Raw genomic sequence first — 19,068 nt, 5'->3', positions numbered from 1 at the left:
CTTAGCAAAAAGTTTTCCCGGGATTGGCAGGGGCCTGAGTCAATCTTGTATTTGCAGAGATGTCTCTAAATAAAGGCAAATGTCAAGAGCCACATGGGATTTTCTTGGTGACGGATGGCTCTTAGTGCGCGCGCACACGCGCACACACACACACACACACACACACACGCTGATACTGACAACTAGTGGGTAAGAATACTGCTGCACATCTTACAATACACAGGACTCCCATTCCTCCCTGCACCCCCTACCCCATCTTCAACTCCAAGAAAAGAGTTATCCCTCCTAAAATGTCAACTGTACCAAGGTTGGTAAACCCTGTTCTATATATCAAGGTGAATCTCTAGGCCAAGAGAGTAAGAAAGAACTTATTAATGCAATGTAAGGAAGAGAGAGATAAAATGCACAATGGATATGAGATGTGGAAGCTAAGGCTGGAAGTTTTTTGAAGTTCACATTTTTAGATACCATATGTAATGCCAAATTTGGGGGAAAACCTCTCCACTTCCTTCAGATGTCCTATACAGACTTAAAATTAGTAATGGAAGGGTAGAGTTGACTGACACAACCTGAATTAGAGGCGAAAGCAAGATGAGGTAAAACTCTTCAGGTTCGGATGAATAAAGATACTAAAGAAGAATGAATGGGAGGAAGGCATAGTGAGCTCAATGAGGAGAATTTTATTTATCAGGGACAAAGTTGGTAGTCATGGAATAGAAATGTAAGCCTAATATTAAGTTCCTATCATTGCCAGACAAATTCAGAGGAATGACAAAGTAGAAATTTATTTTCTGCATTTCAAAATGAGAATGAGAACTTGCCACTTGAGACAGAAGGTATATGATAATTTTATTAAGGATTTTTGTATGTCATTGGCCAAAAATGAAGCTATTTGATTATGAATTCAACCACACTTTAATTCTATAATAGCACAAGTGTTTTGGGATTACAGTAGAAACCAACATTATAAAAATATTCCTAAAACCAAAAATAAAATTTTTAACCATTATGGTGAAATTCTTTGAAAGCTACACAATGCTCATGATAATAATAACATCAGTATTTTATTGCACTGAAACATTTTAAAGAAATTACAATATAATGTTGTTCTGTCATGGTGTATGCCTGAGCAGAGATTACTGTGAAATAGTCAGCAAGTCACCCAACATCTAAAAAGCAATCATGAAAATTATAAACATTTTGCCAAAGATTTTCCTTTAAAGTAGTGATTGTATTATAAAGAGGTAGGCACAGGGAAGCCTGTTTTATTTTCAAGATTTGTGTTTTATCTTTCCTTTAACAGTAGTGTCCAAAGAAAACCCAATTACACTCTCCTTTATATTTCAGAGTTACATGCCTTTGCCTGTTCCATGTCTTCACAGTAAAAAAAAAAAAAAAGCTTTAAATAATTGAAAAGTTTTATTTTTCTGGCTCATTTTAACACAAGATAATTTAAGGATAAGCATGCTATTATCATCCTAGGTCTGGATAATCTGCTTCTAATTGCAAAGTACTTTTGCATACTCAATATTTCTCAAGGAGATACATTTAGTGTTTAATTGTTCTTTATGTTGGGCTGTGCCACTTACTGCCAAAGTTTTCGCACCCTTGACCTATGTCCCCTAAATTTCAGTAACATTCCTTAGTCACTGTGACAAAGAATATGTTCCCATAAATTTCCAAATGGCCTCTAAGGAGATGATAGTTCTCTGAATATCAATCATGTATTCTTTCATTTTATATGATCCAAAATACAATATAATAAAAAATGAAGAATCACATTGAAAAAGAATTATCCATTGTCATATATATATATTTTACTTAAGTGAATGAACTAGTTAAGTCTTGGATCAAAATGACTTATGATGCTGCTTGAGAACAGAAGTGTCTACTAAACACATGCTCTCTGTCACTGGAATAAAATAATATAGCAAACATCTCTTTACACTGAAGAGAATAAATGTAAAGCTAACTAGAGCATTTCAGTTATTTTAAAAGATAAAATTTGACAAGAGGACTTACAATCTTGGTACAGACATTTCCCCCACCTATGATTTTCCAGGACTTAAGCATTGTGAGTTCAAATTAGTGATGCTAAGTGGTGACATCATAAAGAGCCAAGAACCCTGAGAGTTAAAGAAAAAAAAAAAAAAAAAGAGCCACTTCTACTTGTGTTTTATGTTTTCTACTACTCAGTCTAATATTGGTGTTTACTTTCATAAACATTTACTGACTAAATGGTTTTAAAATAACCAATTGATTTACATCTTAATAAAAATTGTTGCAGTTTTTCATATAGGCTTAATTTATTGGATGACATGACAGAAGTATGAATCTAAACATCTATCTGTTAAGCTTGGTTGTAATCCTAACTTCCCTGACATTCATGTGTCTTTTGTTAAATCCTTTGCATAACCTTACATTGCCTTTTACTTTTGTAACCTTATTGGTTGCTCACGGATACAAGTTTTTAAAGACTTGCGCTTATGCTTAGTTGCTCAGTCATGTCAGACTCTTTGTGACCCTATGGACCACAGTCCATAAGGCTCCTCTGTCCATGCAGATTCTCCAGGCAAGAATACTGGAGTGGGTTGCTGTGCCCTCCTCTAAGGGATCTTCCCAACTCAGGGATCGAACCCAGGTCTTTCACCTCGCAGGCAGCTTCTTTACTGTCTGAGACACCAGGGAAGCCTTAAAGAAGTCCAGGTGCTTATTAACATTATCAACTTATAGATAGAGCTGAGTTAGAAAATTTTAATTCTACCTACCACTCCATCCAACTAATATATATGAATAAAAATACTATACAGAATAGTATTTGCATAAGTTGCCATTATTTAGCTCCTCAGGGAATTTCAGCTGACTTTCTTTCCCCCCAAATTATATACATATATATAATATTAGAATCAATAATAAAATTGTTTTGATTTCTGCTCTACAAGAAAGTAATTCACATTCTTTTGCATTATGGATTATCACAGGATATTGGATACAGTTTCCTAGTGCTATACAGTTAGGACCTTACTGTTTTATTCTCCATATACATAATAATTTGCATCTGCTAATCCCAAACTCCCAATCCTTCCCTACCCAACTCCCCACTCCCTTGGTGATGACAAGTCTGTTCTCCAAGTCTGTGATTCTGTTTATGTTTCATAGATATGTTCATTTCTGGTATATTTTAGATTCCATATATAAGTGATATCATATAGTATTTGTCTTTCTCTTTCTGACTCACTTTGATAAGTATGATAAGCTCTAGATTCATCCATGTTACTGCAAATGGCATTATTTTATTCTTTTATGGCTAAGTTATGTTCCATTGTGTGTGTGTGTGTGTGTGTGTGTGTGTGTGACTTCTTTATCCATTATCTGTTGATGGACATTTAGGTTGCTTCTATGCCCTGGCTATGGCTATGGTAAATAGTGTTGCTATGAACATAAAGATGCATGTATGTTTTTGAATTATAGTTTTTTCTGGATATAAGCTCAAGAATGGAATTGCTAGACCATATGGTAACTCCATTTTTAATTTTTTTAAGAAACTCCATATTTTTTTCCATAGTGACTGCACCAATTTAAATACCTCCACCAGTATAGGAGGGTCCCCCTTAACTCCTCATTACCTTCAGCATCAGACCCTCAAGCCATACACAAAAATAAACTCAAAATGTCTTAAAGACTAAAACACGAGACACGAAAACTCCTATAAGAGAACATAGGCAAAACATTCTCTGGCGTAAATTGTACCAGTGTTTTCTTAGATCAGTCTTCCAAAGTAATAGAAATAAAAGCAAAAATAAACAAATGAAACCTAATTAAATTTAGAAGATTTTTTCATAGTAAAGCAAACCATAAACAAAACAAAATGACAGCCTATGAACTGGGAGAGTATATTTGCAAATGATGTGACTGCTAAGTGCTTAATTTTCAAAATATAGCACAGCTCCTACAATTTAATAACAACAACAAAAATAAATGACTCTGTTGAAAAATGGAAAGAAGACCTAAATAGACTTTTATCCAAAGAAGACATGCAGCTAGCTAATAGCCACATGAAAAAAAAAATCATCATTGCTAATAACTACAGAAATGCAAATCAAAACTACAGTGAGAGGTGCCACCACACACCAGCTGGACTTTGTTGTTGAGTCACAAAGTCATGTCTGACTTTGATATATTGCTTTTCTGCTGCTGCTACTGCTGCTAAGTCACTTCAGTCGTGTCCGACTCTGTGTGACCCCATAGATGGCAGCCCACTAGGCTCCCCCATCCCTGGGATTCTCCAGGCAAGAACACTGGAGTGGGTTGCCATTTCCTTCTCCAACGCATGAAAGTGAAAAGTGAAAGTGAAGTCGCTCAGTCGTGTCCAACTCTTCGCGACCCCATGGACTGCAGCCTACCAGGCTCCTCCATCCATGAGATTTTCCAGGCAAGAGTACTGGAGTGGGGTGCCATTGCCTTCTCCAGATATATTGCTTTACTATCCTCTAATTCAACACTATTAATGCTGATGTTTTCCTGCAAAGTGCTTATTTAGTAAGAAAAGTATGAATTTCTAAGCCCACAGTAAGTATTTTGTAGGCTATAATTTTTATATTAATTATTTCTTAAATAACACATTAAAAAGGTAAGGATAGCTGGTCCTGGATATTAAGTTATTTTATAAGATTTTGCAAAATGTTACTAATTGAAAATATGGCACATAGTTTTCCCCATAAAATATGTATATATAGATATATAGATATTAATACATAAAAGTGGTTCTGAGATAAAATAGGTTCTTCAAGCTTGTGATGGTTTCAGTGATTCACCTATTTATGTGTATATGCCTGTAAAGATGTATATATGTATGATTTGTATATCTATCTATCCATCCATAGACGGGACTATCAATTTGGTCATTTCCCTCTGTGTTGCAAAAAAGATTTCAGACACTAAACAATGGCACACAAATGTAAAAATAAAATTACTAAGTGAATTCAAAGTGATTTTGTATAATAGCATTTATGTTTGTTATAAAAAGTGACCTTGTAATTGTACAAGTATCTGAAGTTTTCATTCAGTTCAGTTCAGTTCAGTCGCTCAGTCGTGTCCGACTCTGTGACCCCATGAATTGCAGCACGCCAGGCCTCCCTGTTGGCTTAAAGCTCAACATTCATAAAACTAAGATCATGGCATCTGGTCCAATCACTTCTTTTCAAATAGATGGGAAATAATGGAAACAGTGAGAGACTTTATTTTGGGGGGCTCCGAAATGACTGCAGATGGTGACTGCAGCCATGAAATTAAAGGATGGTTTCTCCTTGGAAGAAAAGCTATGACCAACCTCAGTTCAGTTCAGTCGCTCAGTCGTGTCCGACTCTTTGCGACCCCATGAATCGCAGCACGCCAGGCCTCCCTGTCCATCACCAACTCCCAGAGTTCACTCAGACTCACGTCCATCAAGTCAGTGATGCCATCCAGCCATCTCATCCTCTGTCATCCCCTTCTTCTCCTACCACCAATCCCTCCCAGCATCAGAGTCTTTTCAAATGAGTCAGCTCTTCGCATGAGGTGGCCAAAGTACTGGAGTTTCAGCTTTAGCATCATTCCTTCCAAAGAAATCCCGGGGCTGATCTCCTTCAGAATGGACTGGTTGGATCTCATTGCAGTCCAAGGGACTCTCAAGAGTCTTCTCCAACACCACAGTTCAAAAGCATCAATTCTTCGGTGCTCAGCTTTCTTCACAAACCAACTCTCACATCCATATATGACCACTGGAAAAACCATAGCCTGGACTAGATGGACCTTTGTTGGCAAAGATGCCACCACACCTTTGCCAGAAAAGGCAAAGTAATGTCTCTATTGGCAAAGTAATGTCTCTGCTTTTTAATACGCTGTCTTGGTTGTTCATACCTTTTCTTAAAGATTTCATGGCTGCAATCACCATCTGCAGTGATTCTGGAGACCAAGGAAATAACATTTGTCGCTATTTCCACTGTTTCCCCATCTATTTTCCATGAAGTGATGGGATCGGATGCCATGATCTTAGTTTTCTGAATGTTGAGTTTTAAGCCAACTTTTTCAGTCTCCTCTTTCACTTTCATCAAGAGGCTCTGGAGTTCTTCTTCACTTTCTGCCATAAGGGTGGTGTCTTCTGTATATCGGAGGTTACTGATATTTCTCTTGGCAATCCTGATTCCAGTTTGTTCTTCATCCAACCTGGCATTTCATATGATGTACTCTGCATATAAGTTAAATAAACAGGGTGACAATATACAGCCTTGACATACTCTTTTCCCAATTTGGATTCCAGTCTGATGTTCCATGCCTAGTTCTAACTGTTGCTTCTTGACCTGCATACAGATTTCTCAGGAGGCAAGTCATGTGGTCTGGTACTCCTATAACTTTAAGAATTTTCCACAGTTTGTTGTAATCCACACAATCAAAGGCTTTGGCATAGTCAATAAAGCAGATTTTCTTTTTTTCTGGAACTCTCTCACTTTTTCAATGACCCAAAGGATGTTGGCACTTTGATCTCTGGTTCCTCTGCCTTTTCTAAATCCAGCTTGAACATCTGAAAGTTCATGGTCCACATACTGTTGAAGCCTGGCTCAGAGAATTTTGAGTATTATATTGCTAGCATGTGGGATGAGTGCAATTGTACAGTGATTTGAACACTCTTTGGCAATGCTGTTCTTGGGATGTGAATGAAAATTGCCTTTTTCCTGTCCTATGGCCACTGCAGAGTCTTCCAAATTTGCTGGCATATTGAGTGTGGCACTTTCACAGGATCTTCTAGGATTTGAAATAGCTCAACTGGAATTCCACCACCTCCACTAGCCTTACTCACAGTGATGCTTCCTAAGGCCCACTTGACTTCACATTCCAGGATGTCTGGTTCTAGGTGAGTGACCACGCCATTGTGGTTATCTGGGTAATGAATATCTTTTCTTTCTTTCTTTTTTTTTTTTTTATGGGTCACAGTACAGACCACCCAACTCCTGGGCACCAGCAACTGGTGAGGATGCCTTGACTGCAGTCAGTCAGGAAACTTTATCATCAGTTATTCGCACAGTTGCTCTCATCTCACACGCTAGTAAAGTAATGCTCAAAATTCTCCAAGCCAGGCTTCAGCAATATGTGAACTGTGAACTTCCACATGTTCAAGCTGGTTTTAGAAAAGGTAGAGGAATCAAGAGATCAAATTGCCAACATCCGCTGGATCATTGAAAAAGCAAGAGAGTTCCAGGAAAACATCTATTTCTGCTTTACTGACTATGCCAAAGCCTTTGACTGTGTGGGTCACAATAAACTGTGGAAAATTCTTCAACAGATGGGAATCCTGGACCACCTGACCTGCCTCTTGAGAAACCTATATGCAAGTCAGGAAGCAACAGTTAGAACTAGACATGGAACAAGAGACTGATTCCAAATAGGAAAAGGAGTACATCAAGGTTGTATATTGTCACCCTGCTTATTAAACTTATATGCAGAGTACATCATGAGAAATGCTGGGCTGGAAGAAGCACAAACTGGAATCAAGATTTCTGGGAGAAATATCAATAACCTCAGATATGCACCACCTTTATGGCAGAAAGTGAAGAGGAACTGAAGAGCCTCTTGATGGAACTGAAAGAGGAGAGTGAAAAAGTTGGCTTAAAGCTGAACATTCAGAAAACGAAGATCATGGCATCTGGTCCCATTACTTCTTGGGAAATAGATGTGGAAACAGTGGAAACAATGTCAGACTTTATTTTGGGGGGCTCCAAGATCACTGATCACTGCAGATCACTCCAAGATCACAGCCATGAAACTAAAAGACGCTTACTCCTTGGAAGAAAAGCTATCAACAACCAAGACAACATATTAAAAAGCAGAGACATTACTTTGCCAACAAAGGTTCATCTAGTCAAAGCTATGGTTTGTCCAGTAGTCATGTATGGATGTGAGAGTTGGACTATAAAGAAAGCTAAGCTCTGAATAACTGATGCTATTTTGGGATGGTTGAATGGCATCATCAACTTGATGGAGATGAGTGAATAAGCTCCAGAAGTTGATGATGGACAGGGAAACCTGGCATGCTGCAATCCATGGGGTCACAAAGAGCTGTACATGTCTGAATGACTGAATTGAACTGATATATTTGCAGTTTTTTTCATAATTTCTCTACATACAATTATTTGTATAATATAGGGTTTCCAGACGGCACTAGTGGTAAGTATCCACCTGTGAATGTAAGAGACCCAGGAGACTTGGGTTCGACCCCTGGATTAGGAAAACCCCTGGAAGAGGACACAGCAATCTACTCCAGTACTCTTGCCAGAATAATCCCATGGACAGAGAAGCCTGCTGTGCTACAGCCCATTAGGTTGCAAAGAGCTGGACATGACTGAAATGATTGAGTATACATACACACACACACACACACACACACACACACACCCCAACTCTACATTTAAGAAGCAAGGATATCCAACACCCTTTGAGAAAATACGTTCTCATCGACTGTATGGATCATAGAAATTCAAGAAGTGGCCCTCACTGTAGCTCTCAAGAATTTCCTTTTTAAAGCTGAAGTCATCTCTTTATGAAGCATGAGGAGAGATCTGCCCCTTACCTAGTGCCTGGGTTAAATTAAATATTCAGTAAACATTTGTTGAGTAAGTTAATAAACTTGAAATTGACTACACAATTGAATAAGAAATCAAATCAGTAAGTGTCAGAGTTTCCACCCACTGTCTTCCTGGAAACACAACATGGAATTTGAAAGAGGCAGTCAATTTGGGCTTTACCACCCCCTTGACCAAAGGTTTACAAAGTTAAATGTTAAACTAGTCTCATAAAGCTGATGTTTTAATAACAATATTAGATTGTTTTCAGGCATTGAAAAATTTGACATATTGAAGAAATAAAAATGTTGCTGCATAACAAGCTATTTCCAAAATGTCGATTAACTTAAATCAGTATATAATAGATCTAACCATTCTGGTCCTTGAATTTTTATGTGTAAACATAGACAAAATTAGTTATCTCTAAGAACTTTAGATGTTTAAAACAGTGATTTAGTGGGCCTCATTATACTCCGGTTTTTCCATATGTCACATATATCTACTCCCTTCCATTCAATTCTAGTATCAATATGCATCTTTTTATTAGAGAATGTGTCTTTTCTGTGTGTCAAAATCACTTGGAGGACTCATTAAATATTGACTGTTGGGACCCAGTGCTAAGAGTCTCTGATTTAATATTTCTCTGGTAGGGCTTGTGAATTTCCATATCTAACAAGGTCCGGTCCCAGGTGAACTAATAAGGTCCCAGGTGAACTAATAAGTTTGCTGGTCAAGGGACCACACATTGAAAATTATTGCTTTAGGCCTGTTGCTATAATCTGATAAATTTTAAAATAATTATTTAATCTTATAAGAGATAGATGGAGGAAACAGAGTCCTTTAAGTCCTCCCAACTATAAGAGACAGATGGAGGAAAGAAAAAAAATACATATTTTTTTAATTTATGTAAAGATATATCAGTAATGACAAGTAACATTGTCTTTTTTAATAAAAAAAAAAAGTTATACAGTTTTTCAAGGAGAACCTCCATGGACAGTTACTACAAAATATTGGCTACTTTCCCATGCTGTATGATATATCCCTTTAGCTTATACATTCCAGAGTTTGAACCTCCCACTCCTCCAACCCTGTGGATCCCCTCTTATACTCTCCACTGGTAACCACTAGTTTTTTTCTATATTTGTTTTATTTGTTTGAGGATCATTCTCCGAGTGTAAATACATATCAAATCCAAGTATCTTTTGTACTAATAAATGTCAAAACATTGTACTGTGATTACGGTATTTTAAAAACTCCTACAGCTCAACTCCAGAAAAATAAATGACCCAATCAAAAAATGGGCCAAAGAACTAAATAGACATTTCTCCAAAGAAGACATACAGATGGCTAACAAACACATGAAAAGATGCTCAACATCACTCATTATCAGAGAAATGCAAATCAAAACCACTATGAGGTATCATTTCACACCAGTCAGAATGGCTGCGATCCAAAAGTCTACAAATAATAAATGCTGGAGAGGGTGTGGAGAAAAGGGAACCCTCTTACACTGTTGGTGGGAATGCAAACTAGTACAGCCACTATGGAGAACAGTGTGGAGATTCCTTAAAAAACTGGAAATAGAACTGCCTTATGATCCAGCAATCCCACTGCTGGGCATACACACTGAGGAAACCAGAAGGGAAAGAGACACGTGTACCCCAATGTTCATTGCAGCACTGTTTATCATAGCCAGGACATGGAAGCAACCTAGATGTCCATCAGCAGATGAATGAATAAGAGAGCTGTGGTACATATACACAATGGAGTATTACTCAGCCATTACAAAGAATACATTTGAATCAGTTCTAATGAGGTGGATGAAACTGGAACCTATTATACAGAGTGAAGTAAGCCAGAAGGAAAAACATAAATACAGTATACTAATGCATATATATGGAATTTAGAAAGATAGTAACAACAACCTGGTGTACGAGACAGCAAAAGAGACACTGATGTATGGACTCTGTGGGAGAGGGAGAGGGTGGGAAGATTTGGGAGAGTGACTTTGAAACATGTAGAATATCATGTAAGAAACGAGTTGCCAGTCCAGGTTCGATGCGCGATACTGGATGCTTGGGGCTGGTGCACTGGGACGACCCAGAGGGATGGTGTGGGGAGGGAGGAGGGAGGAGGGTTCAGGATGGGGAACACATGTATGCCTTTGGCGGATTCATTTTGATATTTGGCAAAACTAATATGTAAAGTTTAAAAACAATTATGTAAAGTTTAAAAATAAAATAAAATTTAAAAGTAAAAAAAAAAAAAAGAATTAAAAAAAAAAATTTACTAAAAAAAAAAATCCCAGCTGCTCAGTTTCCCAGATGTGAAAATTTCCCAGATTTCTCAAGTGCACTGTTGTGCCGTGTGTCTCCTCTGGGGAGCTGATCTCAGGCTGTGACCCTCCTGGCAGATGTCAACCGTCCAGGATCACAGGAAAATGTGGTTAGCAATTGGGAGTCTGCAAACAGTTTGGTGGAAGACACAGTCTCTGGGGCCAAGATCGCAGCCAGCCTCTTGCCTTCCAGCTCTGGCTATTGCAAGCCTGCCTCTCTACCTCTGGTGGAGGGGAGGGGCCTGTAGCAGCCAGCTAGCTCTCCTTTGGTATTTGCTCAATCCTGTGTTCTGTGCACGGACCAGGCTGTGCATTAGAGCCTTTCATGGGAGCATTCTCTCTCTCTCTCTTTTTTTTTTTCCCCTTAGGTGATCCCACAGTTTGGGTTGTTGTCTCATGTTAGCTCCCTCAGATTGTCCTCATGGCATTCAGGCCCAGTCCTTTCCCTAAGCAATGATTATGCAGCCTGTGCCTCCCTGTTCAGCCCCTTCTTGCTGGTGGCAGACATGAGCATCTGGGCTTCTTCTCTGCTGGCAGTTGCAGTTAGGCGTGCTTATTCTGTGTATGTGTTTTGTTTTGTTTCCTTTATGTTGTCCTCTGAGAGTCCAAAACTCCCCACAGACTCGCCTGTGAGAGGGTTTCCTACTGTTTGGAAACTTCTCTTTCACAAATCCCTCCCCAGGATGGGTTTCATCCCTAACTCTTTTGTCTCTCTTTTGTCTTTTATATTTTGTCCTACCTCCTTTTGGAGAGAATGGACTGCCTTTCTGGGTGTCTGGTGTCCTCCGCCAGCATTCAGAAGTTGTTTTGTGGAAGTTGCTCAGCATTCAAATGACCTTTTGATGAATTGTGGGGGAGAAACTGGTCTCCTCTCCCTATTTCTCTGCCATCTTGGGACTGCATTCCAAGGATTAGGTTTTAAAAGCTATTTTGATATTTGGCAAAACTAATACAATTATGTAAAGTTTAAAAATAAAATAAAATTTAAAAAATAAATAAAAGCTACAAGGAAGTTAGGAGATAGGCCATACTAAGTGACAGAAAATAAATATCTGCATGAAGACAGAAAACTCAAATGGATAAATCATAAGTGTAAGAATTTTATGGGAGGAGGGATGAAACCTGCTTTAATAGGAAGGAATAGAGCATACCTATTGGCAAAATTATTTGTTCTAACTTGTATGGAAGTTATCTGAAGGACTTACACACAGCACTTGACTTTGACCCACACACAGTCAAAAAATGCAGACAACTTTACTGTCAGCCTTCCATAGCTGCACTTCTGGCATTCACAGATTCAATCAATAACAGATCATGTAGCACTGCAGTATTTATTGAAAAAAAAATCCATGTATAAGTCGACCTGTGCATCTCAAACTCTTGTTGTTCAAGGATTAACTGGACATCCTATTGGTTCTGTTTCTCTGAAGATCACTAATAGGCCTGTGCTGTGCTCTGCTGTGCTTCATTGCTCAGTCGTGTCTGACTCTGTGACCCCATGGAGTGTAGCTTGCCAGGTTCCTCTGTCCACGGATTCTCCAGGCAAGAATACTGGACTGGGATGCCTGTGCCCTCCTCAACTAATAAACCTACAGCCTATTAAACAAAGCAGTAGCCTGACAAGCCAGAAATAGAAGACTCTAGCTAGCCCCACTTCCTCCTAGTGGAGCTTAACCCTTCCACTGAGGGGTAGTTGAGCCGTATTTAAAGATGTGAAGTTTGGTGCCAGAATGTCTGGGTTCACAGCCGGGCTCTACTAATAACTAATCATAAAACCTTAGGTAAGTTATAAAACAACTCTGCTTTAGTTTTTTCATCTGTAAAATAGGAATAATGTGATATTAGTACCTGTATCACAGGGTTGATATGAGACAAATTATTTAATTCATATAGAACACTTAGAGTAGTGTTAAACTGACTAAAAGCTCTCAATAGTTATTAGCTATTATTATCTCCTGGTTACAGATTGAGTTTTATAGGGATATTTTAATGGAAATTTGAAACTCTGAAGACAGCCTTATCTGAAAATAGGGTCTTTGTAAATGTAATTTAAGTAAAACTTAACATGAGATCATACTGGACTACAATGAGTCCTAAATCGAATGATAAAGTGTCCTTATAAGAGACAAAATAGAACATACAGAAACACAGGGGAGAAGATGATGTGAAAACGGTGCCAGAGACTGGCACCAAGAAAAGGCATGCTGGGAAGCCAGGAGAGCTACAAGAAAGGTACAAAACTCACTCTCTGAGCCTCCAGAAGGAGCACACTCTATTGACACCTTGATTTCAAGCATCTGACTGTCAGAAATAAGATAGAATGCGGTACTGTTGTTATGAACCACCAAATCTGTACTTTTTTTTTTTTTTATGGCAACCATTGGAAACCAGCATAGAATCCATTCCATAAACATTTACAGAATTGTTACCTTCCAAACACTGATGTGTTATCTGAGCATGTTATATTCAATAAGACCCAGGCCTAGACATCAATTTGTTGTTTAATTACAATAAATTAATAACAGCAATATAAATAGATACAAGTTGCTAAGTGATGGAGTTCAAGAAGTAGAGTAGTAAACAAGTTGCATTTTTTTTCTCTTTACATTTTACTACTTACTGCTTTGTTACATTTACATTTTTTTTATTTTATTTTTTTAAATTTTATTTTATTTTTAAACTTTACAATATTGTATTGGTTTTGCCAAACATCGAAATGAATCCGCCACAGGTATACACGTATACAGTATCTATAAATTTCTATTAAAAAAAATAACATAAACTTTGGAACTACTCCAATCTGATGTAAGAAGAATAAAAATGTTCCTTATTATTGGAATAAAAAAGGTGGAATTGAAAAGAAATGTGCTTAAAAGCTAAAGGGAGGTCTTGCAATAACATGCATTTTGGATTGTAGATACCCTGGAGAAGGGCATGGCAACCCACTCCAGTATTCTTGCCTGGAAAATCCCATGGACAAAGGAGTCTGACAGGATACAATCCATAGGGTCACAAAGAGTGCAACACAACTGAAGCGACTTAGAACAGCACAGCACAGCTTTCGCTAAAGAGAGATATTGGTCATTTTTCAATGAACAATTTGAATATTCACAATTAGGACAAAAATCTAGGAGAGAGGTACTGCGGCATGGACAAAGGGATTGATAGTGAGGATGGACTGGATATAATCCTTTGAAAAAGAGACAAGGAAAACCTAGCTGGACTCAAAGTCACCGATGAATGGCAAATGGGGAAAGCCTCATTTGTTCTTTTCTTTTCATTGAATTGTTATGGAGGTGCATTTGTTTTGATGAAAGTGACCTCAGGAGAGTCATAGAAGTAACATCAATGAGGTTTGCTAAATATTTGGGCAACGAGAAAAGCAATTCAGTCATCACTGAATTACTCAGGAGATGATTATCTAAGTAATGGACTTTTTCAGAATTTTTTCCCCTGTTTTCCATCTGTTGCTTACAATTGGTCATTTCACTGCTCATTAGTCTCCTTATCAGAGGAAAGGGAATTATTGTGAAATTCCAATGTCTTTTACTGCTGCATCTTGTTTGCATCATGATTAAGATTGTCTTTGCTTTTGTGTCTCTGGTTCCAGTAATCCATTTCATAGCATCAAGGAGCATTTTAGAGCAAGAATAGCTCTTGAAAATAATTTATTCAAATACTACCAGAGATGTTACATGAGTTGTCCCAAGTCACATAGCTGGAAGAGAAGTAAAGAAATGGGTCAAACCTTATTCCTTCTACTGAGGTCACTATCTGCTTTTGCTACATTATGATAATATTGAAAGTTAGCTTTAAAAAATAGGGACCTTAGGGATTCTGTAGATATATCTATTGATATTCATTGCTTGGATCAATGTAACCCTGTCACAAAAGTTGTTTCACATATCCTTATGTTATAATGCTGGCTTTGGGTGTCTCCTACCAGATTTTAATGGCAACCCACTCCAGTATTCTTGCCTGGAGAATCCCATGGACGGAGGAGCCTGGTGGGCTACAGTCCATGGGGTCGCAAAGAGTCGGACACGACTGAGCAACTTCACTTTCACTTTCACTTCACTACCAGATTTTATGTACCTTTTAAGCTTGGCTTTGGATTTCCAAGCAAATTTTCACATTTCTTTCTCTTCTTTAGTTCCATCAAAATAAGCATACAAGTCCTTTACTTTGAAGATTATTTTTTAATTGTTTATGAATCATTATTAGAGGAAAATAAGAAATTAGGGCAAATAATGTATTTAAAGATAAGATCTTTCTTGAGATGGTGGCTGGAGGTTTCTAAACTGGAGATTTCACTGAACTTTTATGCTCTCCATTTAGTTCTACACTTGAGACTCTCATTTGGTTCTCTTCTTTCTAACCACACCATTTTCATTACTCCAGGATTCACTTGGAAAGAATGACAGGTGTCCTTTGCTTCTAGCACAACTGTCACATTGGGTGGCATATACTTATTTGGGAAAGTAAAGACTTAAATTTTAAAAAGTGGCAGAAAAGGGCAAGAAGATAACAGTAGCACTGTCATAAGTATTATATTTTCTTTGAAGGACAGTGCCGCACGGTGTGTGTGTGTCTGTGGTTGTGGGTCTGTGTGTTTATAACCCAGTTTCTATTTTGCAATTGAAATGAAATTAGTCATGCCAGGAAAGTAGAGTACCCTATGTAGCATTTTACTAGACTGACATTCAGTAATTTGCCTACCTCATTGCACTAACATAAACATTTTGCAAAGAATAGAACCTGTTGCCATCTCATTAGTAATAACTGACACAATGAACTGGGGTAGAAATATATGTATCAAAATTCATTCATCAAACATTTATTGAAGTGTAACTATATTCCATTAATTTTTCTAATCACAATAATGTGATATTTCATTACACTTTCCTTTCAATTAACCTGTACCTTTGCACAAAATGTTTTTTTTTTTTTTTTATTAAGCCACTCAGTCATGTCTGACTGTTTGTGACCCCATGGACTGTACAGTCCACGGAATTCTCTAGGGTAGAATACTGGCTTGGTTAGCCTTTCCCTTCTCCAGGGGATCTTCCCAACCCAGGGATCAAACCCAGGTCTCCCGCATTGCAGATGGATTCTTTACCAGCTGAGCCACAAGGGAAGTCCTTCACAAAACTAGCCAGTCTTATAGCTTACTTCACTATTTCACAAACATATCCAGATCAAAAAGCCTGCCCTGTATTCTCAAAAGCCTTACCTTCACACTTTTTGGCTTCCAGGAATGAACTGCTTCTGCCTATAAAAGCTGTATCTATTTAAAAATTTGACTTTTATTAACAGTCTCTTCCTTGGAAACACTCTTTCTTCCATGTCCCTATATACATTCAAAGTAGAAAAGTGAACCCATATTAATCAAAGGCCAACCAAATGCCAAACTTCTAACATGTGCCATCATTATTAATCTTAACTGAAATGGGTACGTATAAATAATAAGTTAAATTTTCTTCCTTAAGCACAATTCATTTTTTCCATACTCTTTTTTTAAGTAATTTTTATTGGAGTATGTTTCACTTACAAAACTGTGTTAGTCTCTGCTGTATAGCAATGTGAGTCAGTTATACATATATACATATATATTTTAGATTCTATTCCTATGTTGATCATTACAGAGTATTGACTAGAGTTCCCATGCTATACAGTAAGTTCCCATCAGTCATCCATTTTTTATATAGTAGTGTGCACATTAAATCCCAGTCTCCTAATTTGTCCTTCCCCCTTCCTCCTTGATAACCGTAAGTTTGTGCTCGAAATCTGTGACTCAATTTCTGTTTGTCAATAGGTTAATTTAGACAGTTATTTTTAGATTTAGCATATAAGAAATACCATATGATATTTGTCTTTGTCTGACTTAATTTCAGTCAGTATAACAAACTCTAGATCTACCCATGTCACTGCAAATGGCATTATTTTATTCTTTTTAGGACTAATATTCCATTGCATATATGCACCACATCATCTTTATCCATTCCTCCCTCAATGGACATTTAGGTTGCATCCATGTTTTGGCTTGGAGAAGGCAATGGCAACCCACTCCAGTATGCTTGCCTGGAACATCCCATGGATGGAGGAGCCTGGTAGGCTGCAGTCCATGGGGTTGCACAGAGGTGGACGCAACTGAAGCGACTTACCAGAAGCAGCAGCAGCATGTCCTGGCTATTGTAAATAGTGCTACAATGAACACTGCAGTGTCTGTATGCTTTCAAATAATGCTGTCCACCCCCACCCCCCACCCCCACCAGATATATGGCCAGTATGGGATTGCTTGATTATATGATAGCTGTAATTTTTATTTTTTTTTAGGACTCTCCATATTGTTTTCCATAGTGGCTATACTATTTTACGTTCCCACCAGTGTAGGAGGGTTCCCTTTTCTCCACACCATCTCCAGAATTTGTTTGTAGATTTTTTGATGACGATTAGTCTAAGTGGTGGAGAAGGCAATGGCACCCCACTCCAGTACTCTTGCCTGGAAAATCCATGGATGGAGGAGCCTGGTAGGCTGCAGTTCATGGGGTGGCGAAGAGTTGGACACGACTAAGCGACTTCACTTTTACTTTTTACTTTCATGCATTGGAGAAGGAAATGGCAACCCACTCCAGCTTTCTTGCCTGGAGAATCCCAGGGATGGGGAAGCCTGGTGGGCTGTCGTCTCTGGGGTCGCACAGAGTCAGACACGACTGAAGCGACTTAGGAGCAGCAGCAGTCTAAGTGGTGTGATGTGATACCTCTTATAGTTCTCATTTGCATTCTTCTAATAATTAGTGATGCTGAGCATCTTTTTATGTGCTTTTTGGCCATTTATAGTCTTCTTTGGAGAAATGTCTGTTTGGCTGCTTCATTTTTTTTTTTTTTTATTGGCTTGCTCATTTATGTGATATTGAGTTGCATGAGCTATTTGTATATTTTCGAGATCAATCCTTTATGGATCTCTTTATTTGCAAATATGCTCTCCCATTTTGAGTTTTCTTTATATTTTGTTTACGGTCTCCATTCCTTGGTGGCTTAAATGGTAAAGTGTCTGCCTGCAATGTGGGAGACCCGGGTTTGATCCCTGGGTTGGGAAGATCCTCTGGAAAAGGAAATGGAAACCCATTCCAGTATCCTTGCCTGGAATATCCCATGGATGGAGGAGACTGGTAGACTACAGTCCATGGGTTGCAAAGAGTCAGACACGACTGAGTGAGTTCACTTTCCTTTCCTTGCTGTGCAATATCTTTTAAGTTTAATTAAGTCTCATTTGTTTATTTTTGTTTTTATTTTCACTACTTTCAGAGTTATTTCAAAAAAAGTCTTCCTGTGATTTATGTCAGAGAGCATTCTGCCTATATATTTTTCTGAGCATTTTACAGTATCCAATCTCATGCTTAGGCCTTTAATCCCTTTTGAGTTTAATAAGTAAATATAAGTGTTAGTCACTCAGTCATGTCTGATTTTTTGTGATCTCATAGACTGTAGCCCACCAGGCTCTTCTGTCATGAAATTCTTTAGGCAAGAACACTGGAGTGGGTTGCTGTTTCCTTCTCAGGAATGAATGGGAAGTGAAATATTTCCCATTTTTATTAGCTATGTAACACCAAAACAAAAGAAACAGACAAATTCTGACAAGAACAGCACAGATTCCAACACTGATGCATACAAAGGAACCGATTCCTTGATAGGGTAAATAAATTTACCCTATAAAACAAATGAACTAGTTCCAACTACGTTAACCACCCCCACAAGAACTGGCTCCCAAATGAACTGGTTCCAGTTGCTGACCAGTTGCTAAGTCAGGTAAATACATTTACCCTACAAATGAGCTAATTCCAACTAGGGTGGGCTTGCCCCACAAGGACTAGTTCCCAATGAACTGGTTCAGGGTAGAGACCAACAATACTTCCTCTCTGCAAATGGGTACCCAACCAAATTGGCTTGTCCCATAAAGGAAAAGCCCAGATTGAGAGGAAAAAATGTTCCCCATGTGCACATTGTAGTGACTTATCTACCAAAATTGAGCCCTTCAGCTAGTTTATTTTTGTTTATAGTGTTAAAGAATGTTCTAGTTTCGTTCTTTTACATGTAGCTGTCACGCTTTTTCAGCACCACTTATTGAAGTAATGGTAC

General features: G+C 38.1%; 1 protein-coding gene across 2 annotated transcripts in view; it reads right to left on the bottom strand.

The window, feature by feature from the left end:
• The window catches only part of CYLC2 (cylicin 2), a 36,190-nt gene extending 34,091 nt beyond the window's left edge, over positions 1–2,099 (bottom strand). For both annotated transcript variants that reach the window (XM_061426378.1, XM_061426377.1), the window contains exon 1: positions 2,023–2,099. In XM_061426378.1, the coding sequence (XP_061282362.1) occupies positions 2,023–2,039 (17 nt within the window). In that variant the 5' untranslated portion in view covers positions 2,040–2,099. The remainder of the gene's footprint in view (positions 1–2,022) is intronic.
• Between the last annotated feature and the right edge of the window lie 16,969 nt (positions 2,100–19,068).

The sequence above is a fragment of the Bos javanicus genome, chromosome 8, assembly GCF_032452875.1.
Source record: "Bos javanicus breed banteng chromosome 8, ARS-OSU_banteng_1.0, whole genome shotgun sequence".
In the NCBI taxonomy this organism is placed as follows: Eukaryota; Metazoa; Chordata; class Mammalia; order Artiodactyla; family Bovidae; genus Bos; species Bos javanicus.
This window is presented reverse-complemented; position numbering and strand designations above follow the sequence as displayed.